The sequence below is a fragment of the Rhinopithecus bieti genome, unplaced genomic scaffold (assembly GCF_001698545.2).
Source record: "Rhinopithecus bieti isolate Rb0 unplaced genomic scaffold, ASM169854v2 scaffold_10347, whole genome shotgun sequence".
Lineage (NCBI taxonomy): Eukaryota > Metazoa > Chordata > Mammalia > Primates > Cercopithecidae > Rhinopithecus > Rhinopithecus bieti.
Genome location: NW_016806836.1, coordinates 1,979,313 through 2,003,935, shown reverse-complemented (window position 1 = coordinate 2,003,935; position 24,623 = coordinate 1,979,313). Strand labels below are relative to the sequence as shown.

The 24,623-nt window shown below is 54.0% G+C and overlaps 3 protein-coding genes across 4 annotated transcripts in view; 1 reads left to right on the top strand and 2 right to left on the bottom strand.

The window, feature by feature from the left end:
• Positions 1-2,761: 2,761 nt before the first annotated feature.
• Positions 2,762-5,201, bottom strand: LOC108533403 (pre-mRNA-splicing factor cwc22). The gene is made up of 2 exons (XM_017878053.1): positions 5,163-5,201; positions 2,762-4,525 (listed from the first exon to the last, which is right to left on the bottom strand). The coding sequence occupies exons 1-2, from the start codon at positions 5,199-5,201 to the stop codon at positions 3,875-3,877; spliced, it is 690 nt and encodes a 229-aa protein (XP_017733542.1). The 3' UTR covers positions 2,762-3,874.
• Positions 3,930-17,300, top strand: PCIF1 (phosphorylated CTD interacting factor 1). Of its 2 annotated transcripts, XM_017877919.1 has the most exons (17): positions 3,930-4,056; positions 7,053-7,220; positions 8,613-8,755; positions 8,846-8,970; positions 10,105-10,242; positions 10,439-10,569; positions 10,685-10,839; positions 12,398-12,545; positions 12,641-12,724; positions 12,969-13,068; positions 14,161-14,323; positions 14,987-15,159; positions 15,301-15,387; positions 15,472-15,656; positions 16,351-16,444; positions 16,542-16,717; positions 16,803-17,300. In XM_017877919.1, exons 3-17 carry the CDS (start codon positions 8,632-8,634, stop codon positions 17,032-17,034), a joined length of 2,115 nt encoding a protein of 704 aa, XP_017733408.1. In that variant the 5' UTR covers positions 3,930-4,056; positions 7,053-7,220; positions 8,613-8,631; the 3' UTR covers positions 17,035-17,300. The 2 variants fall into 2 exon arrangements, with proteins under 2 accessions (XP_017733408.1, XP_017733409.1); XM_017877920.1 differs by lacking the exon at positions 10,105-10,242 and having other exon boundaries at positions 3,961-4,056.
• A 609-nt stretch (positions 17,301-17,909) lies between these two features.
• Positions 17,910-24,623, bottom strand: part of ZNF335 (zinc finger protein 335) — a 23,460-nt gene continuing 16,746 nt past the window's right edge. The window contains 11 exon segments of the mRNA XM_017877918.1: positions 17,910-18,337; positions 18,427-18,508; positions 18,591-18,656; positions 18,741-18,824; positions 19,068-19,145; positions 19,235-19,338; positions 19,486-19,640; positions 19,720-19,862; positions 21,226-21,600; positions 21,677-21,788; positions 22,774-23,033. Coding sequence (XP_017733407.1) covers positions 18,210-18,337; positions 18,427-18,508; positions 18,591-18,656; positions 18,741-18,824; positions 19,068-19,145; positions 19,235-19,338; positions 19,486-19,640; positions 19,720-19,862; positions 21,226-21,600; positions 21,677-21,788; positions 22,774-23,033 — 1,587 coding nt within the window. The 3' untranslated portion in view covers positions 17,910-18,209.

Sequence of the window (24,623 nt, the reverse complement as noted above, 5' to 3'; positions counted from 1 at the left end):
CTCTTGTGCAAAAGAAGCCAGACACAAAATAATACTGTATAATTCAATTTATATAAAGTTCAAGGAACAGGCAAAACTTTAGTGTTTAGGACACATTCTCAGGTGGTACAACTCCAAAAGCAAGGAAGTGATTATCACAAAAGCAGTTGGAACAGCAATTACCCTGCAGGGGCCTTCTGCTTGACTGTTCAGTACCATGGCATGGGTGATGCTAACCCAGGTGCTCACTTTTTGATAAATCATTCGGTTTTACATTTATGTTTTGTGCACTTTTCTATATGTGTGCTATTCTTTTTTTTTATTTTCCTTGAAACGCAGTCTCGCTCTGTTGCCCAGGCTGGGGTGCAGTGGTCTGATCTTAGCTCATCACAACCTCGGCCTCCCGGGTTCAAGCGATTCTTCTGCCTCAGCCTCCCGAGTAGCTGGGACTATAGGCATGTGTCACCATGCCCGGCTAATTTTTTGTATTTTTAGTAGAGACGTTGTTTCACTATGTTGGCCAGGCTGGTCTCAAACTCCTGACCTCGTGATCCGCCTGCCTCGGCCTCCCAAAGTGCCGGGATTACAGGCGTGAGCCACCGTGCCCAGCCTATTTTGTATTTATTTTTTTGAGACAGGGTCTTGCTCTGTAGCCCAGGCTGGAGTGCAGAGGCGTGATCATGGTTCACTGCAGTTTTGACCTCCTGGGCTCAAGTGATCCTCCTACCTCAGCCCCCTAAGTAGCTGAGACTAGAGGCATGTGCTTCCACACCTGGCTAACTTTTGTATTTTTTGTAGAGATGGGGATTTCACTATGTTGCCCAGGGTGGTCTCAAACTCCTGGACTCAAGCAATCCACCCACCTCCACCTCCCAAAGTGTTAGAATTACAGGCATGAGCCACTGCACCCAATTATTATTATTTTTTTGAGATGGAGTCTCTCTCTGTCGCCCGGGCTGGAGTGCGGTGGCTGGATCTCAGCTCACTGCAGGCTCCGCCTCCCGGGTTTACGCCCTTCTCCTGCCTCAGCTTCCCGAGTAACTGGGACTACAGGCGCCTGCCACCACGCCCGGCTCATTTTTTGTATTTTTTAGTAGAGACGGGGTTTCATTGTGTTAGCCAGGATGGTCTCGATCTCCTGACCTTGTGATCCGCCCGTCTCGGCCTCCCAAAGTGCTGGGATTACAGGCTTGAGCCACCACACCCGGCCAGCGCCCAATTATTTTTAAGACATGATCTCTGTCGCCCAGGCTGGAGTGCAGTGGCACCATCGTAGCTCATCGCAGCTTCGACATCTGGGGCTCAAGTGATCCTCCCACCTCAGACTCCCAAGAGGCTGAAACTACAGGCCCATGCCACCATGCCCAGCTACTGTTATTTTAAAAATTTTTCAGAGTCTTGCTACATTGCCCAGCCTGGTCTCTAACTCCTAACCTCAAGGTATCCTCCCACTTGGCCTCCCAAAGTGTTGGTGATTACAGGCTTGAGCCACTGTGCCAATCCATTATACCCCATTCTTTTTTTTTTTTTTTGGAGACAGAGTCTTGCTCTGTCACCAGGCTGGAGTGCAGTGCTGCGATCTTGGCTCACTGCAGCTTCTGCCTCCTGGGTTCAAGTGGTGTCCCTGTCTCAGCCTCTGGAGTAGCTGGAACTACAGGTGTGTGCCACCACGCCCGACTAATTTTTTTGTATTTCAGTAGAGACGGGGTTTCACCATGTTGGTCAGGATGTACTCCATCTCCTGATGGAGCGGCCTCATGATCCGCCCTCTTAGGCCTCCCAAAGTGCTGGGATTATAGGCGTAAGTGCAGTGGCCGGATCTCAGCTCACTGCAAGCTCCGCCTCCCGGGTTTACGCCATTCTCCTGCCTCAGCCTCCCGAGTAGCTGGGACTACAGGCGCCAGCCACCTCGCCCGGCTAGTGTTTTTGTATTTTTTGGTAGAGACGGGGTTTCACCGTGTTAGCCGGAATGGTCTCGATCTCCTGACCTCGTGATCCGCCCGTCTCGGCCTCCCAAAGTGCTGGGATTACAGGCTTGAGCCACCGCGCCCGGCCATACACGGTTTTTAAACTTTAGTGAAAGCGCGGACTAGCTGGGGGGCATGGGCTTGGAAAACTGGGCATTCCGTACGTCAAGAGTGACCGTGTAGTTTACTGTCCAAAGCAAGACTTTTGAGACGGGAGTCTCGCTCTGTCGCCCAGACTGGGGTGCAGTGGCGTTATCTCGGCTCACTGCAACCTCCACCTCCCTGGTTCATGTGATTCTCCTGCCTCAGCCTCCCGAGTAGCTGGGATTACAGGCATGCGCCACCACACCCAGCTAATTTTGTATTTTTAGTAGAGACAGGGTTTTGCCCTGTTGCCCAGGCTGGTCGTGAATTCCTGACCTCAGGTGATCCACCTGCCTCGGCCTCTCCAAGTGCTGGGATTACGGGGGTGAGCCACCACGCCCGGCCCAAAGCAGGGTACGTCTGAGAAATGAGGCAGTATTAGTAATTATGCCAGCACAGGAGGCATAAATCAAAACTGCCACCCCACCCTTCCAGAACTTAGGGCCCAGGAGTCTGGTTTCCCATCAGGCCTCTTATCTGAACTGCAAGCTCTGCGAGGGCAGGAACTGCCGTTCCTATATAGGGCTTATTTCTGGAGGGCTCAAATCTACTTAAAGCAACGCTCACACCACTGTGAGACGATCACGTCTAACACTGATTCATCACTTAGGAAGAGACAGGTATTGTGCTGAGGACTTCACATGCATCACCTGAGTTAATTCTCACCAAACTTTTATGAGGTAGGCGGATTTATTATCTTCCACTGAGGAAACTAAAATTTAAATTGGTTAACTCCTTCAAGGCCACACATTTTGGGTGGAAGAGCAGAGATTGAAATCAGATGAGGATCTGAACCCTTGTTCTCAATTACTACTCATACCAGTGCCTCCGTTTTTGTTGAGCCTCACCCTGCCTGCCCCCACGCTGGCGTGCAGCCGGGACCATGGACATCCCAGAGGCTGCCCAGCCGGGGCACCTACAGCCAGCCCCTGGCTTCACACAAGCGCCGGTCTGACAGCAGGTGGCAAGCTTGTCCTCTCAAGCTAGCACTGGAAGGGCTGCCTACTGGGGAGGCCGGAGATGGGTGGAGCTACCATTCTGACGCCAGCAGGCCCCTACCAAAAAGAATCCTGCAGGGAGCGGGACGAGGAGCACCTCACAGCTGCCAGTTCCCTGCCAGGCTACCCTCTGTAGCAGGTTTGAGGGCTCAGTGAGGCTTTGAACTGCAACTAACGGCCACAGACGTCAATGTTGGAAAGGCCCTACGATGCATTTAGTTGATTTCCCAATTTTGCCGAAAGCCATCTCTATTACTTGCCCCCCAAGGCTGGTTTAAGTTGCTTCTACTCAAGAGCATTTACAGCCTGAGTTTGATGTGTATGTAGCCCAGGCATGGGGCAGGGCCGCACAACATTCCGACAGCATGCAACACAAACGCCCAGAGAAGGAAGGAGACTGGCCGGAAGCGGCAGAGCCGCGCGGGTGCCAAGACCCAGGTCCCCGCTACGTCCGGAGCCTGCGTCACCAGGACTCCTCCCCTAGGCCGGGGGCCCAGCCCGAGACCCCAGCTGGTTCTAAGACAGCCCCACGCCCCCTAGTGCGCACGCTCAGTAAGACCCCGCCGCACACCGCCCACCGCCCACATCCAGCCCCTGCGTTGTGAGCTCGCGGGGGAAACTGAGGCGAGGGCGTGCCAATGAATTCATTCCTTCCTCAGTCCACCCGCAGGCCTACAAAGCTCTCTCCCCATCCTCAGCGCCACAAGACACAGCAGGGACGGATGGGAAGAAGAGGAGGGGGACGAAAGCAAGGTGTGTGCGAGGAGTCAGCCGATTCTGCCACACTCAAGATGGCGGCACGGCCGTGGCGAGGTCCCTCAGAGGCGGTACCAGCGCATGCGCAGCGCGGAGTCCCGGCCCGGGACACAAGATGGCGGCAGCGGCGCTGGGGAGGGCGAGGCGGAGGCGGCAAAACGGGCGGTCGAGCAGAACGTGTAGCCGCGTCCCCTCGAGTCCGCTCCGGGCAGGTAAGAGTCCCAGGAAGCCATGGTCCAGCAGCGAGCCGCGCCAGGGTCTGGGGATCCGAAGCTGGGCGGCGGCGGCCCCTCCGGCGCTTTCTGCTCGGGGCTGCCTCTTGCCCCATCTCTGTTGCCGCCGCCATCTTAGACCCGCGGGTGGGCAGCCGCGCCGGTGGCCGAAGTGAGGGAGGTGGGCCCGAAGAGCCCGAGCGGAGCGGCCTCTAGGGCCCCTCCGCTGCTGCCGCCGCCACCGCCTTTGTGTCGGGCTCCGACTCTGAGTCGCCTCAGCCCGGGGGCGGGAGCGCGCGGCGGGGCGGGGGGCGGAGCCCGGGAGATGGGCCGGCGCGCGCGCGCGCCAAACAGCCCACCCTCGCTGAGGTGGGGGAGGGGAAGGTACGCGCGCGCGCGCGCGCGCGCGCTGGTGTTTGCCGCGTTTCGCCCTCGCGCCTGCGCACTTTGTTCGCCCTTTGACTCCTCCCTACTGGGCCGGAGAATTCTGATTGGTGTATTGCGGAGATGGTTCCGGCCCACCTGCCTCCAATCCCGGATTCGGACTCTGGCTTCTGGTGGGTTCCTCTGGTTGCGCAGATACAGTTGTTTATCCTTGAGTAGCGGTGATTTTCAAACTGCGGTATGCGTGGGGGTCGGGAAGCCACAGGATAAATAAAAATGTTATCTTAAGAGCAGTTATGTCTTACTGGGAGCGCACAATGCTGGACTCTACACATAACGGTCGAGTGATTCCGGTTTATAAGCCGGGAAGCAGAAGGGCCTCGAATCCAGGTCTGTCCAACCCTAGGGCTGGTACTTCCGGCCACAGACCTGCACTCAAGTCACTTAGGGAATTAAAAATGGTTTTAATCGCAAAAAATGGCTAAAGTTTTTCAAATAGTGTGAAAAAATGAGTCATCCTGTCTCCTAGTCACTCAGGGTGCGTTTTAAAAATACAAATTTTTGTGTGCCTCCCCTCCGTATTTCTGGCTCCTGAGATGCTCAGTGAGGCACAGGCGTCTTAATTTTTTTTTTTTTTTTTTTTTTTTTTTTTTACAAACTCCGAGATGATTCTGATGCACAGCTGGCTTTGGAAATACTGCAGTGTCCCCATTTAGCCTCACACTAAGCTGTGCCGCTTGTGCGTATTCTGCGAAGTTCATCTACCCAGTACATCAATATCACAGGATGTTTCATGGGAAAAACGTTTTTCAATAAAGGCGAACAAGATGTGTCATATAAGGCGTTTGCATGTTTTTATTTTTGCAAGACGTTCAGAGCGCGTCCTTTCATTTGCTGTGGGAGGCTTGGGATTATGTCCCTCAGACAGTGGATACGCTTATGTTTGTTGATTTTTCTCTGTCGAAGGCTTATTTGTTTTATTTTATTTATTTATTTGATTTTTTTTTGAGGCGGAGTCTCGCTCTGTCGCCACCGGACTGGCAGTGCAGGGGCCAGGATCTCAGCTTTACTGCAAGCTCGCGCCTCGGTGGTTACCCATTCTCCTGCGCTCAGCCTCCCGAGGGTAGCTGGGGACTACAGGCCCCGCCACCGTCGGCCCACCGGCTACGTTTTTGTATTTTAGTAGAGACGGGTTTCACCGTAGTTAGCCAGGATGGTCTCGATCTCCTGACCTCGTGGATCCCGGGGGCCGCCCCCCCCGTTTCGGCCTCCCAAGTGCTGGGATTACAGTCTTGAAGCCCACCGCGCCCGTCCGGGGTGTGTTTATTTTTGTAAGAGGACGAGGTCCATTGCCCGGCGCGTGGCTCACGCCTGTTAATCCCAGCACTTTGGGAGGCAAGGGGTGGTCCGGATCACCTAAAGTCGGGGAGTTTTGAGAAGCCAGGCCTGACCCACACGGAGAAATCCCCTCTCTACTAAAATGTACAAAATTAGCTGGGGGTGAGGTGTGTGCATGCCTGTAATCCCAGCTACGCGGAGGGATGAAGGCAGGGAATCGCTTGAAACCTGGGAGGTGGAGGTTGTGGTGAGCCGAGATCGCGCCATTGCGCTTCAGCCTGGGCAACAAGAGTGAAACTGTCTCAAAAAAAAAAAAAGATGCACTAAAAAAAAAAATGAAAAAAAAAGAGATGAGATCTTGCCCTGTCACCCAGGCTGGAGCACAGTGGCATGATCATACTTCACTGCAGCCTCGAACTGCTGGGCTCAAGTGACCCTTCCACCTCAGCCTCCTGAGTAGCTGGGACTGCAAATGCATTTTTTTTTTTAATTTGGGCCTGGCGCAATGGGTCACACCTGTAATCCCAGCACTTTGGGAGGCCCAGGTGGGTGGATCTCTTGAGGGCAGGAGTTCGAGACCAGCCTGGCCAACATGATGAATCCCCCATCTCTACTAAAAATACAAAAAATTTAGCCAGGTGTGGCTCATGCCTGTAATCCCAGCTATTCGAGAGGCTGACACAGGAGACTCGCTTGAACCCAGGAGTTGGAGGTTGCAGTGAGTCGAGATCATGCAGTGTACTCCATCCTGGACGACAGAGTGAGACTGTCTCAAAACCAAACAAAAAGTTTTATTTGTTGTAGAGCTGTGGGAGTCTCACTATGTTGCCAAGGCTGGTTTTGAACCCCTAACCTCAAGAAATCCTTCCACCCCGGCCAAGTTGCTGAAGCCACCGTGCCCAGCCTAAGGGTACTTAAGTTGGCAGGACTGGCTACAGAGTTTGTGGGGCCCAGTGTGCAAAATGAAAATGTGAGCTCCTTGTTAAAAAGTTATTAAAAATTTTAAGACAGTGATAGCAGAGCCTGAAACCAAGCTCAGGGCTTTCCTGAATGTGGGTCCCTGTGCAGTCGCGCAGGTCGCGTGCCCATGAAAGCAAACCTGTTGGTGAGAAAGCTTAAGAGGTATCATTTTCATCTCCTGTATTCCCTCATCCCCTCTCCCGATATATCCTGCCCTGGAGGCCCCCAGCTTGCTCTTTGTTTTTGCCCCTCTTGTCCCCACCCTGCAGCATCCCACAGGTCTGTGACTGTCTATTTTCCTATTTGCTTTCCAGCTGCTGATGCAAGGAATCCCCTGGGCCCCCATCCACTTCACTGCTGACCAGCCCATCTGTCTGTGCTGAGTCTTCCTGCAGGCCTTTCCTCGCCTCTGTGGGACCCTGTGGGGGTCCATCCGGCTGGAGAAGAAAAGCCTCTCATGCTAGCATTGCAGACCCCAGAGGGTGAGAGAAAGGGGGACTTCATTCAGTCTTGAAACCTGTGGGCTCAGCCCCCAAGGCACCAGGAATTCTTCCTGCCCAGAGAATCAATCCAGGCAGCTTCGTTTTTTTCATACCTTGGTCAGTGGTTCTCAGCCTTTTTATCAAAGCCCTTTTGTTGTACATTAATGTTCTGTTGCTCCCTGCATTTTTATCTGCCAAACTGTACCGATGGAGTAACCATTCACTTTTCCCTTTCTAAATTAATGAAGAAGTCTATGACGGAGTGTACAATAAAATCAGTGTCCCAATGATTCCTCTGATGTCGTCAACAACCAACCAGAGCTTCTGATCAGCATGAGATAATCAGTGTGACCACAATGAGTTGATAAAATTTCAGCATGAAAAGATAACTGATGTTTAAGCCTGCCTTTGTGGTCTTGTTGTGGGTAAAAGTTTGATTTCTTTTGGGAGGTGTGACCTACTGAAAACAAATTTAGCATCATCAAGTCTGTCTTAGCTCCCAGTTGTCTGACAGCCCCAGGCCAGAAGCACTTTGGCTTCTGAGGCTCGTACTGGGCATGCTTTGGTGGGAGAGTAGGGAATACAGATCTGAAGGAACTGGCCTCCTTGCTGGTACTTACAGTAAATGTTCACCTGGGGATTATGAAGGAGTCATTTAGATCGTCCTTCTCAGTTGCATTGGTTATTTTAGCAACAGCTGCTTCCTACCATGTAATGTAAAATAAGGTGACCAATTAGATTCCATGCCTTTCCCTAGTGTGCTTTGTGCCTTTTAGATTTTACTGGATAGGAGCAGTAAAATCCCATCTCCTCCTGAAAGTTGTTACTACTCCTTCTTGTAGGAATCGCTTCTCAAGGGCAGATCTTGTTCTATCTTGTTTGCTGCTCTTGGTGCTTTGTAAATATTTGCAGAATCAATAGTGCTTCTGTTGGGTCCAGGTCCTATGCCTGAGCCCAGGAGAGAGCTGAATTGGACCCAGTTCCTATTCCTGGGAGTTCTGACAGTTTAATGGGGAGACAAACCCAGCTGATAGACCAGACCATCTGAGTGCTATGACAGAGGTGTTCACGGCCCTGAGGAGGAGCTCTGACCACCTGACCTGGGGAGGGGAGAGTCAAGGAAGGCTTCCTGGAGGATGTGAACACAGTAGCAAGCCAGGCAGAGAAGAGGGGGAGGGGCATTTTAGGCAGAGGAAGCAGCAGGAGTGCACCCATTGAACAATTGGAATTGCAGCTTAGATCTCAGGGTTGCTGTGTGGCACCATGCTGGCTCTCCAGGACAGGACCTGATTGGATTTCTCCACATCCGTGGGTGGTCACTGGGGCCCTGGGTGGATTGTAATTGGCGGGTGAGGGGGTGGAGCTGACACTCTTCGGTCCTCTGTGTGGCAGGTCCTTTGTGGGTGCGGAGATGGCCAATGAGAATCACGGCAGCCCCCGGGAGGAAGCGTCCCTGCTGAGTCACTCCCCGGGTACCTCCAATCAGAGCCAGCCCTGTTCTCCAAAGCCAATCCGCCTGGTGCAGGACCTCCCAGGTACTGAGGGGAGCAGCAGTGGGGTGGTGGGGTAGGAAGGGTACCCTGGGAGTAGCCCTGACCCTGGCTGGGCCCCATGCCTGTTTGCAGAGGAGCTGGTCCATGCAGGCTGGGAGAAGTGCTGGAGCCGGAGGGAGAATCGTCCCTACTACTTCAACCGATTCACCAACCAGTCCCTGTGGGAGATGCCCGTGCTGGGGCAGCACGATGTGATTGTGAGTGCCAGCCTAGGGTGGGGGGTCTCAGAGTGGCTTCTGGCACCTGGGCCTTCCCCAAATGTACCCTGAGGAGCCAGCCGTTCAGTGCCCAGCCCTGTGCTGGCACCTGCAGATACAATGACAAGCAAGACACACACAGTTTCTGCCCTCATGGAACCTACACTCAAATGGGGTAGACTGACAAGTAAACAGATGATTGCACAGCTGCTGCGCGGTGGGTGCTATGCCGCAAGGCAGGAATGAAAAAGGCAGACTTGCTCCCTACGGTCGCAGAGCACCCATGGGCTGCTAGGAGACAGTAGGATGACAGTTGTGGTCCGTGTATGAGGAAGTGTTACAGTACATCTGGATCCTGACCTACTCTGGGGAAGGCAAGGAGATGGAAAAAGCCCTGAGAATGAGTGTTTAAGGCGAGAGGGTTAGCGAGTGAGTGTGGGGAGGAAAAGAACATTCTAGGATCTGACATGTCAGTACGACAGGGGAAGTACAGGCATGGGCTGTCTGGCGGGAACATGGGCTTTTGGGTCCTCAGCTGGGGCAGCATGTCTTTACTGGGCACAGTCAAGGTAGTTGGCATCTCCATTTTGCATGTGAAGACACTGAGGTTCAAAGATGGGGAACCACTGGCGCAAAACCTCACAGTTAGTAATAGGCAGAGCAGGACGTGCATCTGATGTCAGTTCAGGGCCGCACTACTCACCGCCATGCGTTCTCTGGGTGTTACCAAGAGTCCCATCTGCAGGGCTTTGCTTTTTACAACAATAAGCAGTGTTTGAGCTTTTCCTTTATTTCCTTCATTCTGTTCTTGAGGAAAACAATGTGTAATGTGTACTGATCTCATGCCAGATGCCATGTTAAGCAAGTCATGTTCAGTGACTCATTTAATCTCAGTGGTGATGTAGGGCTTAGCATGGCCATTCTGAAGGTAAGAGAACTGGAAGGGAAGTAACACACCCTGTCGCAGTTGCAAGTTGCAGGCAGGACTGGAGCCCAGTGTTCTCTGCCTGTATCCCAGCCCCTCTGCTCTTCTCTAAGGAGTAGGAGCAGGGGTGGGAGGGCCTGAGGATTCAAAGTCCTGGGGTTCCTAAGCCGCTGGCCCTGGTTGCAACTCTGCTGGTCTCCCTCCACCAGTCGGACCCTTTGGGGCTGAATGCGACCCCACTGCCCCAAGACTCAAGCTTGGTGGAAACCCCCCCGGCTGAGAACAAGCCCAGAAAGCGGCAGCTCTCGGAAGAGCAGCCAAGCGGCAATGGTGTGAAGAAGCCCAAGGTGAGTGTCTGCGGCCAGGAACCGGCTGCCGAGCAGCCAGCTCAGATGGGCAGCCCGCAGGCTCCCTGCAGGGGCTAGGCATCGGCAGGCCAGCCAGGAGGGGGGCCCGGGACACAGTTCACCAGGTGTGCACTGTATTGGATGGAACCTCTCTGGTGAATCTCCTGACTTGACACCTTTGTGACTTTCACTACAGATTGAAATCCCAGTGACACCCACAGGCCAGTCGGTGCCCAGCTCCCCCAGTGTCCCAGGAACCCCAACGCTGAAGATGTGGGGTACGTCCCCTGAAGATAAACAGCAGGCAGCTCTCCTGCGACCCACTGAGTGAGTCCCCGCTGATTGGCTTAGGGGCACCCATTGCTAGCGTCAGCCTGTCTGGGACTGTGGGGTGTGGTGTGGGTGGCCAGGCCATCCTCATCACTCCTCTCTGTGCCCCAAGGGTCTACTGGGACCTGGACATCCAGACCAATGCTGTCATCAAGCACCGGGGGCCTTCAGAGGTGCTGCCCCCGCACCCTGAAGTGGAGCTGCTCCGCTCTCAGCTCATCTTGAAGCTTCGGCAGCACTACCGGGAGCTGTGCCAGCAGCGAGAGGGTACCTGCCTCTGGGCTGCGGCCTCCTTTATTTCCACCCACCTTTAGCAAGAGCCAGGCTTGACCAGGCCAGCTTGGGAATGGCGAAGTGGGGCCCAGTGGTGAGCCCATGATCACGCCAATGCACTCCAGCCTGAGTGACAGAGCAAGACCCTGTTTCAAAAAAACCAAAAAAACAAAGAATACCTATACCTTAGGATTCTATGACAAGAATTAAGTAAAATGGATAAGTATTAAAGAAACTGTAGTTTTAATTTTAAATTTTTTTTTTTGAGACGGAGTCTCGCTCTGTAGCCCATGCTGGAGTGCAATGGCACCATCTCTGCTCACTGCGTCATCCGCCTCCCAGGTCCCGGTTCAAGCAATTCTCCTGCCTCAGCCTCCCGAGTAGTGGGATTACAGGCGCACACCACCATGCCCAGCTGATTTTTGTATTTTTAGTAGAGACGGGGTGTCACGGTGTTGGCCAGGCTGGTCTTGAACTCCTGACCTCATGATCCACCCGCTTCCGCCTCCCAAAGTACTGGGATTACAGGCATGAGCCACCACACCTGGCCAATTTTTTTTTTTTTTTTTTTTTAAGAGACAGGATCTTGCTATGTTGCCCAGGCTGGTTTTGTACTCCTGGGCTCAAGCCTTCTGCTTGCCTTGGCCTCCCACAGTGCTGGGATTACAGATGTGAGCCACTATGCGTGGCCTAGTTTTTAATTTTTATGATTAGTAATAAACCTATTTAACTTTGCTCAAAGATAGAATCCTCTGGCCTCTTCCCCCCCGGTTTTTTTAATATTATGTAATACTTTTTTTTCTTTTTCTAAGATGGAGTTTCACTGTTGCCCAGACTGGAGTGCAATGGCACGATCTCGGCTCACTGCAACCTCTGCCTCCCGGGTTCAAGCGATTCTCCTGCCTCAGCCTCCTGAGTAGCTGGGAATGCAGGCACATGCCACCATGCCCAGCTAATTTTTGTATTTTTAGTAGAGACGGGTTTTTTCCATGTTGGCCAGGCTGGTCTCGAACTCCTGACCTCAGGTGATCCACCCACCTCGGCCTCCCAAAGTGCTGGGATTACAGGCGTGAGCCACTGCACCCGGCCTTTTTATTCTTTTCTTTTGAGACAAGGTCTTGCTCTGTCACCCAGGTTGGAGTGCAATGGCGCGACTGCAGCTCCCTGCAGCTTCAGTCCCCGGGTTCAAGCGATCCTCCTGCCTCAGCCTCCCGAGTAGCTGGGACACCCAGCTTAATTTTTTTTTTTTAGCAACACAGGATCTTACTGTGTTGCCCAGGCTGGTCTTGAACTCCTGGGCTCAAGCGATCCTTCCACCTTAGCCTTCCAAAGTGCTGAGATTACAGGTGTGAGCCACTACACCTGGCTAGATACTTACTAACACTATAAAACTAGTGATTCTTAGAAAATATTTTGGAAAATGCAGCCTAGAAGCTTCTGAAGTGGGACTGTGTCTTGCTTACTGCTGAATGTGGTGCTTCCTATATGTACCAAGCTCCAAGTGGGACTGCTTGATTAAATCCAGGCCTTCAGCAGCTCTCCTGTCCTGCAGGCATTGAGCCTCCACGGGAGTCTTTCAACCGCTGGATGCTGGAGCGCAAGGTGGTAGACAAAGGATCTGACCCCCTGTTGCCCAGCAACTGTGAACCAGTCGTGTCACCTTCCATGTTTCGTGAAATCATGAATGACATTCCCATCAGGTACAGCCCCACAGCTGGGGATGACCCTGGGCCATTTGGTTTCTGTGCCCAGTCATATATAGAAGGGCTCTAACTCTGCCCACTGTCTAACGCAGGTTATCCCGAATCAAGTTCCGGGAGGAAGCCAAGCGCCTGCTCTTTAAATATGCGGAGGCTGCCAGGCGGCTCATCGAGTCCAGGTTTGCCTCTCTCTCCGGCCCCAGGCAAGATGGGTCTGTGATCAAAGTGGGAGGTCATAGGCCATCTTTCCCGGTCTCATGCAGGGCTATCATTGCTCTTGGTGGCAGAAGTGGGGCCAGCGCCCAAAGGCAGAACAAGGGCTGCGATGGAAGCTAGGGGTTGATGCCCAGGGAGCCCATGGAAGTGGGATGAAGAGGGTGGAGCTGAGCCATTCCTTTCTTCTACCCTCCCCTTGACTGGCAGGAGTGCATCCCCAGACAGTAGGAAGGTGGTCAAATGGAATGTGGAAGACACCTTTAGCTGGCTTCGGAAGGACCACTCAGCCTCCAAGGAGGACTACATGGTGAGTGGGTCCCCGGGTGAGAAGGCCAGTTTTAGGGCTCTGTGGCCACTTCCTCTAGGAAGCCTACTCTGCCTGTCCAGGCTGGGCAAGGCCTCCCCCAGCGGCCTATTCTTGTGGAATATGGCAGATGTTTGACGTTCGTCAGTCCCCAAACTCATGATTGTGGAGATGTTTCTCTAGGTTCCTGGCTTTCCCCCACAGAACATTTCCATTAACAATCTTAATGGAGTCTTATGCTTGGCCACACACCACAGGTAGCTGCCTTTCAGCCTAGTGAATGTTCCGCATCTCCCTTGAGTAGATTTTTGGAAACAAATTGACAGCCTGCTTTTTCTTGGGTGTGTGTATTCATATCATAGTTAAGAGCTACCATCAGATTCAATTCCCTACTCTTAATGTGTCCAAAACAATTCTGTTTTCTGGCCAAAACCTATCACTTCTTAAACCTATCCACCAGCACTAGCAATGGGCTTTCTTTTCAGGACCATATTTCACAAGAGACAAGGTTTCGCACTTCACGATAGTAACTGTGTACTTGACACGTAGAGAGTGACAAAGGTAGGTGTACTCACTAGCCAGAGTGACTCATTCTCACTCTTCAGTTTTACACGTGATTCAGCAAAATTACAAATCCCAACAGTCATCTTTGCAAGTAGCTAAAAGCTCAAATCTCAAGTCTGCAGCAACCAAACACTTTTGTAATTGTGTCTTTCCCCAATAGACTGCAAACACCGTAAGCTGGGACCATGCTGGTTTGTCTGTTTCTCCAGTAATTACCGTGGGATCTAGCAGTGTAACCCCAAGAAAAGCTACTGGCATTTATTGTACACTTACTGTATGCCAGGCACTTGGTAAGCCCTTAAGGGAAATGATTACATGTAATATTCAAACTGCCCTGTTAGGTCGTGTCCCCTTGGCACTTGAGGAATGATTCAGAGAAGCCAGGGGATATGTCCAAGTGACACAGCTAGTCAGTAGCAGACTGGTTTCAAAACAAGGACTGCTGGACTCCAATAGCCCTGCGGTTATCTGCCAGCCCAGCTGAGCCCCTTTGGCCTCCACTAGCGCCCTGATCCAGAATATCTCCTCTAGGATCGCCTGGAGCACCTGCGGAGGCAGTGTGGCCCCCATGTCTCGGCTGCAGCCAAGGACTCCGTGGAAGGCATCTGCAGTAAGATCTACCACATCTCCCTGGAGTACGTCAAACGGATCCGAGAGAAGCACCTTGCCATCCTTAAGGAAAACAACATCTCAGGTAGGGGAAAGGTGGAGGAGGAGCCAGCTGTGATGCCATCAGGTCTATACCCTGATGGAAGGGACAAGCGAGGCTGAGCCTCAAGGCCAGGGACTGGTTTGGGGCAGAACCTGCTGTGTCCTTTGGCTGTACTTCTCTGGGAAACAGGGAGAAGTGATAAAGGGAGAGCCAGATGGTGGTGGTGAAAGATAGAGTGGGAGTCGTAGTTAGGTGTACCTGAATTTACATCCATTCTCTGCAAGCCTCACTTTCCCCAGACTGAAGTATAGCACCTGGTGGTAGGATTGTGTGAGTACTCACAGGTAACTCAGGTAAACCGTGTGGCCCAAAAAGATCGCCAGATAAGGAATCGTCACTATTACGATGATGGCGATGCATTTCTTGTACTTCTGCCCAGCAGCAGGACCCATAGGCCTGAGCCTTCTTGCCTACCAACCCAAGGCATGGCATACGGGGACCTGCTTCGGTACTGAGCGTGTTGACACCTGTTTCTGCCCCAGCCAATTGCCTGGTTTCTTTTTATGGCTTTCATTCCCTTTCTACTGAACTGGACCACAGTATACTGATGTGTGGAATGGGACTTCCCTCTCAGTACAAAGCATGTGGTCCAGTGGCTGCAGCGTGAGAATGAGTATGGTCCCTCACTGCTCTCCCTGCCCACAGAGGAGGTGGAGGCCCCTGAGGTGGAGCCCCGCCTAGTGTACTGCTATCCAGTCCGGCTGGCTGTGTCTGCACCCCCCATGCCTAGCGTGGAGATGCACATGGAGAACAACGTGGTCTGCATCCGGTATAAGGGAGAGATGGTCAAGGTCAGCCGCAACTACTTCAGCAAGCTGGTAAGAGCTGCGGGAAGTCCCTAGCTGCTGGCACGAGTCAGGGCCTGGGATCTTTCCTGAGCAGAGTCCCCAGCAGGAGGCCAATGATGAGGACATAAGGGAGCACTGCTGAAGGCTACTCCTTTCTGTCCCACCCCACAGTGGCTCCTTTACCGCTACAGTTGCATTGATGACTCTGCCTTTGAGAGGTTCCTGCCCCGGGTCTGGTGTCTTCTCCGACGGTACCAGGTACAGGCCTGGGGCAATAGGGAGGGCTCCCCAGGAGGGAACAGGGAGGGCGAGCCCCAGGCGCTGACTGTGGCCACTCCGCAGATGATGTTCGGCGTGGGCCTCTATGAGGGGACTGGCCTGCAGGGGTCACTGCCTGTGCACGTCTTTGAGGCCCTCCACCGACTCTTCGGCGTCAGCTTCGAGTGCTTCGCCTCACCCCTCAACTGTTACTTCCGCCAGTACTGTTCTGCCTTCCCCGACACAGACGGCTACTTTGGCTCCCGCGGGTGAGGGCCAAGGGCTGCCCTCTACCCAGGCCAGGGAAGTGGTCCTCCAGAGCACAGGGCCCACCTCTGCTGGCTGCTTCCTGGGCTGTAGTGTCAGGCAGGCTTGGGTGGAGTCCCTGCCTCCACCTTTTACCAGCTATGTGATCTTGGACATGTTGCTTAACTTCTGGGAGTCTGAGCTTTTCTGGCTCTGTGGGCAGGCATGTGACACCACTAGCTGGCCTCTGGGTTTCTCAGTGAGTCAGCTCAGGATTGAGGAACTCGTGGTCCCGGGCCCTGAGAGGAGTGAGAAGTGGGGCCACAGACCTCAGAGGCCTTACAAACTAGGGGTGGGGGTGAGCACAGATGAGAGATCGTAATGCTGTCTCCAGAAGGAAGAATGGCCAGGACCTCCAGAGGTCCAGAGCTCAGCAGCTGGGGATCCTGGGTGCAGCTTCTGCTGTGGTGGTGGTGGTGGGCTCAGAACTGGATTTGAATGCCAGCTTGGTGAACATGGGCATCCCAGCCTGAGCCTCATTCACTGTCTTCATTCAGTGGAGACGGTTATGCCTTGTGCCCCCAGTGAATTAGGGTGAATGCTGGCTTCTGGACAGGCCATCTCTTCAGTGTGGCTGCCTAGGATTGAGGGTGGCACCTGTTTCTGGTTGAGGGTCTGGGTCCTGATGGGACTTAAAATGCTCACTCCTGTCCCCAGGCCCTGCCTAGACTTTGCTCCACTGAGTGGTTCATTTGAGGCCAACCCTCCCTTCTGCGAGGAGCTCATGGATGCTATGGTCTCTCACTTTGAGGTGGGTGCACTGCCAGGGTGAGGGGTGGGCAACAGGGCAGGACTGCCAGCCACCTGGGAGGCAGCCCCTGACATCCACCCTGTGTCCCCTTCCACAGAAACTGCTTGAGAGCTCACCGGAGCCCCTGTCCTTCATCGTGTTCATCCCAGAGTGGCGGGAACCCCCCACACCAGCGCTCACCCGCATGGAGCAGAGCCGCTTCAAACGCCACCAGTTGATCCTGCCTGCCTTTGAGCACGAGTACCGCAGTGGCTCCCAGCACATCTGCAAGAAGTGGGTGCCAGGGAGGGCAGGGGACGGGGGCTAGGCTGGCCAGGCCAGGCCCAGCCCCACCCTGAGCCATTGCCTTTGCCCGCAGGGAGGAAATGCACTACAAGGCCGTCCACAACACGGCCGTGCTCTTCCTACAGAACGACCCTGGCTTTGCCAAGTGGGTGCCAACGCCTGAACGGCTGCAGGAGCTGAGCGCTGCCTACCGGCAGTCAGGCCGCAGCCACAGCTCTGGTTCTTCCTCATCGTCCTCCTCGGATGCCAAGGACCGGGACTCGGGCCGTGAGCAGGGCTCTAGCCGCGAGCCTCACCCCACTTAACATACTCTGCGGGGAGGAGGAGCCCCAGGGGTGCTGGTCTGGACTGCTGGGACTCAGGCCCCTGGGCCCTGAGAGGGACCCCGCTGCCACTGACATAGGAAGATTATGGTTCTGCCAGGGCTCCCCTCCCTGCCTGTCCCCAACTCCTCACCTCAGACTCCCTCCAAGTCCCATGTATATAGGTCCTGATGCCTTCCCAACCCCGCCCCCATCCTGTTGCCACCTTGTTTCATTTGTAAAAGGAAATACAGAAACCCCCCCAAGAATGTGTGAGGGTCTTGAGGGCAGAGAAGGCTGAGGCAGCTGGAGCTACTTCTGGGACCACACTCCCCTCCCTCCAGCAGCTCCTTCTCATGGTCCCTGGACCTTCACTCCCCAGCTGGGGCTCCCACACAGCTGGGTCCCTGGTGGCCTCTGCCTGGGCTCAGCAGGTCCGAAGAGTCCAAGGCCCTGCATCCCCTAGCTCCAAACTCCCCCAGCAGGGCCTGCATGGATACCCCTGGGGATTAGAGGACTGGGAGCTGTGCCTGTCCCCAACCCAAAAGCCAGACTCTCGCTGGCCTTGGATCCCCACAATGAGCAGACAGCTGGGTGTGCCTCACAGTCGAGGATCAGGAGAGCAGCCTCAGGGGACCTGTAGGCACAGAGCGCATGCTCCCTAGGGCCCAGGGAGGAGGCAGGTATGAAGGTGCTTGCTGGGGCTCTCACTGGTTCAGCCGCCTCTCTCATTGCCAGGCCTCTGCAGCAAGGGTCTGCCCTGCTGGTAGATCACCGGATTTAGAGAGGCAGGGCAGGGCAGGTCATGCTGTGGAGCCAGACAGCCTCCACCTCAAAAGATCTGGCCTGGTTCAGGCTGCAGCAGCAAGCAGACAAAGTAAGCTGTTCAGGACTGGATTCCAGTCCTTTTATTGAGACTGAGAGGCCAGTGGGTCCACCCAAACAAAAATAAATTTCTATCCCAAAGCCTGCCTGCAGGCTGGGGCACCCAGCACGTCTTGGCCAGGGCCCATGGCTGCCCCTAACCCCAACAGCACAGGTCTGGCTCCCTAGGAATGAGAGGATGCTGGCTGTCCAGTATCTGGAGATACTAAATGAAGAGGGAGGTGAGTCCTGGTGGTCCCCTACCCCCAGGAGTGCTGGCCTCAAATCCATGATCTGTGTTGGGCCCTCAGGGCTCAGTCATCGGCCAAGGTGATGACGTCGTACTCGATGCCCTGGTGCTGCAGCTGTTGAATGTGTTCAGGCACTGTCTCCTCTGTGCCAAACAGGCCTTGGGCTTGGGCCATGGCAGCATCAGCCACTGCTGCCAGGGGAGAGGAAAGTATGGTGAGCTGGAGGCTCAGGAGCTGGGTCCAAACCCAGCCCTGTGCTTCTCAGGGTCCAGCTCCATACCTGTGACAGCCGAGTGTGCTGCAGCCTCAAGTTGAGCCTGTGTGACAAGCTGCTGGCCTGGGGACACAGGCACATACTGGATCTGGAGGGGAAAAGCTGATAAGATGCTGGCCTGCAGAAACCCTGCCTGTGCCCCAGGTCTTCCTGTCCTCCCAGGGCCCTACCTGGGACTCCTGAAGGAACGGGGCTCCTTGTTCATACTGGATGTGTGTGATCTGGCCCTCCTGTACCTGCAGAGAGGAAGCCAAGCTGTGATTCTGGGAAGAGGCCATGCAGCCCTTCACACCCCACCCTCATCCCAGGGTGTGGTCTACCTGGATGTGATGGCCCTCGGGCACCACAACATATTCCTGGGGGAGCAGGTGCTGGACACCATCCTGGGAGATGATATACTGCACCTGTGGGTGGGGGGAGGGTGGCAGTGGTGGCAAGGAGGCAGGTGCTGAGGCCTCGCTCTCCAGGAGCTCAGCTAAGAAGGCAGAGTGGAAGACTAGGGACAGCCACCAGCAACAATGCAGTTGTTGGCAAGCATGGACCCCAGGAGGGGTGGTGTGGAAAGGATCATTCCTCCCCGATGTGGGTCTTTGTTTGGGAGGGTAGGAGGTCACAGCTAAGGGCATCAACAGTAGCTAGCAGCTCACCTGGTTGTCAGAGGTCACCAGGTGCTGTACGGTCTGGCCATCTGCTGTGGTGATCTCTTGGATGTAGGTGGCTTCCTCCTGCCAGGACCAAGCCAGCTCTAGCCTCATTTCTCTATCCCAACCCCTGCCTGTCACTGGCCAGAGGACCCCCCAGTCCTGACTCTTACCTGATTGGTCACTGTCTGTTCCTGGGCAACGATGATATGTTCCTGGCCCAGTGCCTGCTGTAGCCGCTCTGGGCCCAGGACCCCGTGACTGGACTGGAGTGCAGCTGGGCAAAGGAGAGGATGCTCACGTGAGGTCCAGGGAAACCTGCAATGCCCCAGCCTCTACTGTGCCCAGAGGTGCCTTTTGGGGCAGTGGCCCAAGTCTCTGGATCTACCCTGGTGCCCACCCTATGGCCCCAGGGGCAACTCACTGTGCAGGGTGGCCAGTGTTTCGTCATCACTGTTCAGGATGATGGTCTGGGTTGGGGTCTGGGTAGCAGCCCGGGCTGTAGGGGTTCCTGACTTCCTCCCATCAGGACTGTGCAGCCGCTGGATGTGGAACTTGAGGTGCCCGTTACGGTTGAAACTGAAGGGGATGAAAGGTGGCTCAGGTTAGCTCCATCATACATGCCCAGCGGTCCCCACCCATCGGTATGTGGCCTCACCGCTGCCCGCAGAGGTGGCACGCAAAAGGCTTCTCCTTGGTGTGAGTCAGCATGTGCCGCCGTAGGTCCTTCTTATTCTTGGAGGCGAAACTGCACTGGCTACACTGGTGGGGCCGCAGGCTTGAGTGCTGCGCCATGTGCGCCTGCAGAGAGGGCAGAGTTGGGGGCATCAGCTGGGTCAGGACAGATGGCAACAAATCCCCAGATCCCTGCCGACAGCTGGTCAGGGAACCAGGCAACGTGGACCTGGGAAAACCAAAATCCTATGTACTAACAAGAAGCTGGGTAGAAAGGCCAAGCCAGATCCACATCTGGTGCTGCTGTGTCCTAAAAGTGAAAGGCCATACGTTCCATCATTATTAGGTCAGTTGGAAAATGTCACTTTACCCATATGTAACTTAGAGGTGTTGGACGAGGGGACTTGTGGAGGTCCCATCGGTAGAGACGGGTTTCTCCATGTTAGTCAGGCTGGTCTCAAACTCCCGACCTTGGGTGATCCACCTGCCTCGGCCTCCCAAAGTGCTGGCATTACAGGCATGAGCCACCGCGCCTGACCCGGGCCCTGATTTTCTAGGGTTGAGGCCTGCCTGACGGAGCCTCCACCTCTGCATCTGTAGGTGTGGGGCTCTAGGCCCTGCTTCCCTCTCTGACCTCTGGGGAGGATGCAGTGCGTGACTGGATCTGAAAACTGGAAATCCTCAGGCAAACAGGGAGGCCCCAAGCTGGGCTGTGAACCTGCCCACTAGCCTTCTCCATGGTGGCTCCCCAACTACCTCAAACTTCTGTGCCCTCAGTATTCTAGACAAGTGGTCCCCAATCTTTTTGGCACCAGGGACTGGTTTTATGGGAGATAATTGTTTCACGGCATGTGCAGGGTGATGGTTTTGGGATGAAACTGTTGCACCTCAGATCATCAGATACTAGTTAGATTCTTACAAGGAGTGTGTGATCTAGATCCCTTGTGTGCACAGTTCACAATGGGGCTGTGCTCCTATGAGACTCTAATGCAGCTGCTGTGACAGGAAGTGGAGCTCAGGCTAATGCTTGCCCGCCTGCCGCTCACCACCTGTGTGGCCTGGTTCCTGACAAGCCATAGATGGCTACTGGTCTGTGGACCTGGGTGGGGGACCCCTGTTGTAGACGTTCAAGTCTCCGTAGCCATGCCTCTGTCTCACACCTCTGTGCCTTTGCTCCTGGAGGCCCAGCTTGGCCATCCCTCCTGTGGCATTTTCCCCAGCACACTCAAGTTCAAATGACTTGCTCTCTGTCCTGCACCCTTGGTTCACACTTGGAACACTGTCTGGCATTAGTCACATTGTGTCTGGTTTGCCTCCCCACCAGACCAAGCTCCCTGAGAGCTGGGACCTTGCTGAGTCATCTCTGACCAATCTCATCCACTCAGAGGGGGGCAAAGGATCTGGTTTGAAAGGGCACTCATTAAAGGTTTGTTATACAAACGTGTGGCCCAATGAATGACAGCAGAGACACAGGAGCGCCAGCACCTACCCGGACCTCGGGCCACTGGCGGGCACTGAAGGGGCAGTCGGGGCACTTGAAGGCACCAGGCCCAGCATGGGCCCGCTTGTGACTCTCCATCTCAGCTCGGCCAGGGAAGGCCTCGGCACAGATCTTGCAGGAAAACTTCTTTGATGCTGCAGTGGCTGCACACGGTGGTGAGGGGGGCACTGCCAGGCCCAGGGCTTTGCTGGTTGCAGGAGGTGGGGAGGCAGAGCTCGGGGAGTCCCCTACACGGTGGGTGTTGGCTGGAGATGGAGGCTCAGGGCCATCTCTGGGCAGCCCCCCACACTGCAGCAGGGGCCATTTGGCACCAGAGGCCAGAGCATCTGGACTTGGGAAGGAGATGGAGCCATCTGCGGTGAGCTGTGGAGAAACAGGGAGCATGAGGTGCTGAGAAGGAGAGGGAGGTAGGGCAGTGGTTGGCATCCCCAAGCCTCACCTCAATGTGGTGCAACTGGGTACCATCAGTAGCCATGATGTAGTGGGTGCCAGCTTCTTTTAGGGTGTCACTCACAACCACAGTCTGGGCTGCCTCTCCTGAGGGCTCCTCGCTGTGGGCACGGAGAAAGTTCTAGGAGAAGATGGAGGGCCACAGGAGCCCCCTTCCCCAAGCAACAGGCATCAACTGAGGGATGATTGTCACCAAAGATGGACTCAAGTCAGAAGGGCCCAGGGTTCAACTGTGGCTCTGCCCTGTTACCAAATGACCCTCTACCGTCTCTCTTGTAAATGATTACAACTCAAGCATAGGTCCTTCTCAAAAACTGGTCATCCTTGTCCTCCTCGGTAAACATGGCAAGGTGGGGGGCACACAGTGAGGCAGAGGGGTCCAACCCAAGTCTGGCCAAGTTGAGCAGGACAGAGGGACCAGGCCAACCAGTAGCAAATGGTGAATCCACTACCAGGAGCTAGTGGAGGAGGCAAGGCTAACAGGGACTGGCCGCCCAGGTGCTGGCCAAGGGCATGGGCCCGGGGATCCTGACTCCCAGCCCAGCTGAACAATTTGGCACTTGGATTCAGGGCTTCCTCAGATGGCCTAAGAGTTTGGTGAACATAAACATGCCTGCCCAAGCTCATTCATTGTAGGGAAGCCAAGTGCAGGAGCCAGGCCTCAATGCTGGTAAAGAGGCCTGAGCTGCTTCGGAATGTCAGAACTGGAGAACACCTGGGATCACTCAAGAAGAGTACTTGGCATGGGAACCAAAGGGACCAGGGTTCAAATCTTACCTACTGCGTGTGTGGTTTCAGGCTGGTCACTTAACCTCCCTGGCCCATTTCCTCATTTGTAAAACAAGGAAAATCTGGATCTCATGGGAATGGCTTAGGTCCCATCATGACTGCCAAGTGCTTGGAACATTTAAGTGGCTAAAAAATGGTAGCTCTTGACCTCCTGAGAAGGGCAGACTCCACCACCAATCACCTGATGTGTATTGGGATTTTTGCCTCCTGCCAACTAGGCTTGGGTGGGGCCCAAATCGAACTGACCAACCACACCTACAAAAAGCTGAAAGGGGCCTTGCAGGCAGCAGGTCTCACCTGTAAGGTGTGCCAGGAGCTGATGTCCCCTCCTCCATAGGGGGTGCCGTGATGACACTGTAGCCAGTCCCACCAAATGGACCAGGTGCCAGGGTGATCTGTGGTAGGTCAGGAGGGCCTAGCTGGCTCTCGGCTGCCGCACCGCCCCCTGGCTCTGCCACATGGAGGGTGACCACCTGTGGAGTGGCACCTTCAGGGGAGGGCTGCCCACCAGGGGATGCTAACCCTGCTTCCACGTCCTCTGACTTCACCACGGCCACCTGCAACAGCACCAGGGGGCAGGATGGGAGGCATCTGTGGCAGAGAAGCAGGTATGCAAGATGCCTCTCCCATCTCAGTGTCCCAGATGCACCCACACACTCTAGTCAGACCAGTACTGCCACCACTCATTTGAATAATCCAAGTTCTTTCTAAAATATACTCTGGCTTTCCAAATCCCACTCAGCAACTGGAAATAGACCAACAGGAATAGGGCAGAGCAATTGTGCCCCCCACAAACATTCGGCAATGTCTGGAGACATTTCTTATCACAGCAGGAGGGGGATGGTACTGGCATGTAGTGGGGAGAGGCCAGGGATGCTGCTGAACATCCCATAATGCACAGAACTGCCCCACCACACAATAGTATCTGCCTTCACACAATAGTATCTGCCTTCACACAATAGTATCTGCCTCAACATGCCAATAGTGCTGCAGTCAAGAAATACTGGGGATAACTGACACTTAGAAAAAAAGTTCCAGTATACATCTTATTCTATAGTCGGCTTCAAATGGGTTGAAGATTAAAATGTAATAAATAAAACTTTAAATATATTAAAAGAAAATGTAGGTAAGTATTTTAGAATTGGGGTGGGGAGATTTTTCTAATCATGACAGAGAAAGATAAAACCTAGAGCAAAATAACCATAAAATGAAGCCAAAAAACAAAGAAATGGGGTTGGGGATATTTAACAACTCATAAAAGGTGGACTTCCCTCATATATAGAGCTCCTGCAAAGCAATAACTAAAACGACTTAATAGAAAACACATGCAGGACACAAACGGGTACTTTAGAAAAGGAATACAATGGTCTCTGAACACACAGAAGTTCAATATCATTTACGGTCACACAACTACTTTTTTTTTTTTTGAGACTGGGTATTGCTCAGGCTGGAGTGCAGTGGTGTGATTATAGCTCACTGCAGCCTCAACCCGCTGGGCTCAAGTGATCCTCCCACCTCAGCCTCTCAAGTAGCTGGTACTACAGGCATTCATTGCCACACCTGGCTAATTTTTTTTTTTTTTTTTTAAGAGACAGGGTTTCACCATATTGTCCAGGCTGGTCTCAAATTCCTGGACTCAAGTAGTTCTCCTGCCTCGGCCTCCCAAAGTGCTGGGATTACAGGTGTAAGATTGGTAAAGATTTATAAAGACAGGTCTGGAGTGTTGGCTCACATCTGTAATCCCAGCACTTTGGAAGGCCAAGGCGGGTGGATCATGAGGTCAGGAAATCGAGACCATCCTGCCTAACACGATGAAACCCCATCTCTACTAAAAATACAACCAAAAAAAATTAGCCAGTCTTGGTGGTGTGTGCCTGTAGTCCCAGCTACTTGGGAGGCTGAGGCAGAACAGTGTGAACCCGGGAGGCAGAGGTTGCAGTGAGCCGAGATTGCGCCACTGCACTCCAGCCTGGGCAACAGAGTGAGACTCCATCACCACCACCCCCCCCGCCCCGCCAAAAAAAGATTTATAAAGATGGATAATACCCAGTGTATTGGCATGAATGCAGGAAAATATACCCTACTGGTGGCCATGTATACTGGCATATCTTTTTACAAGGCTTCGCACCATACCCTCTGACCCACTA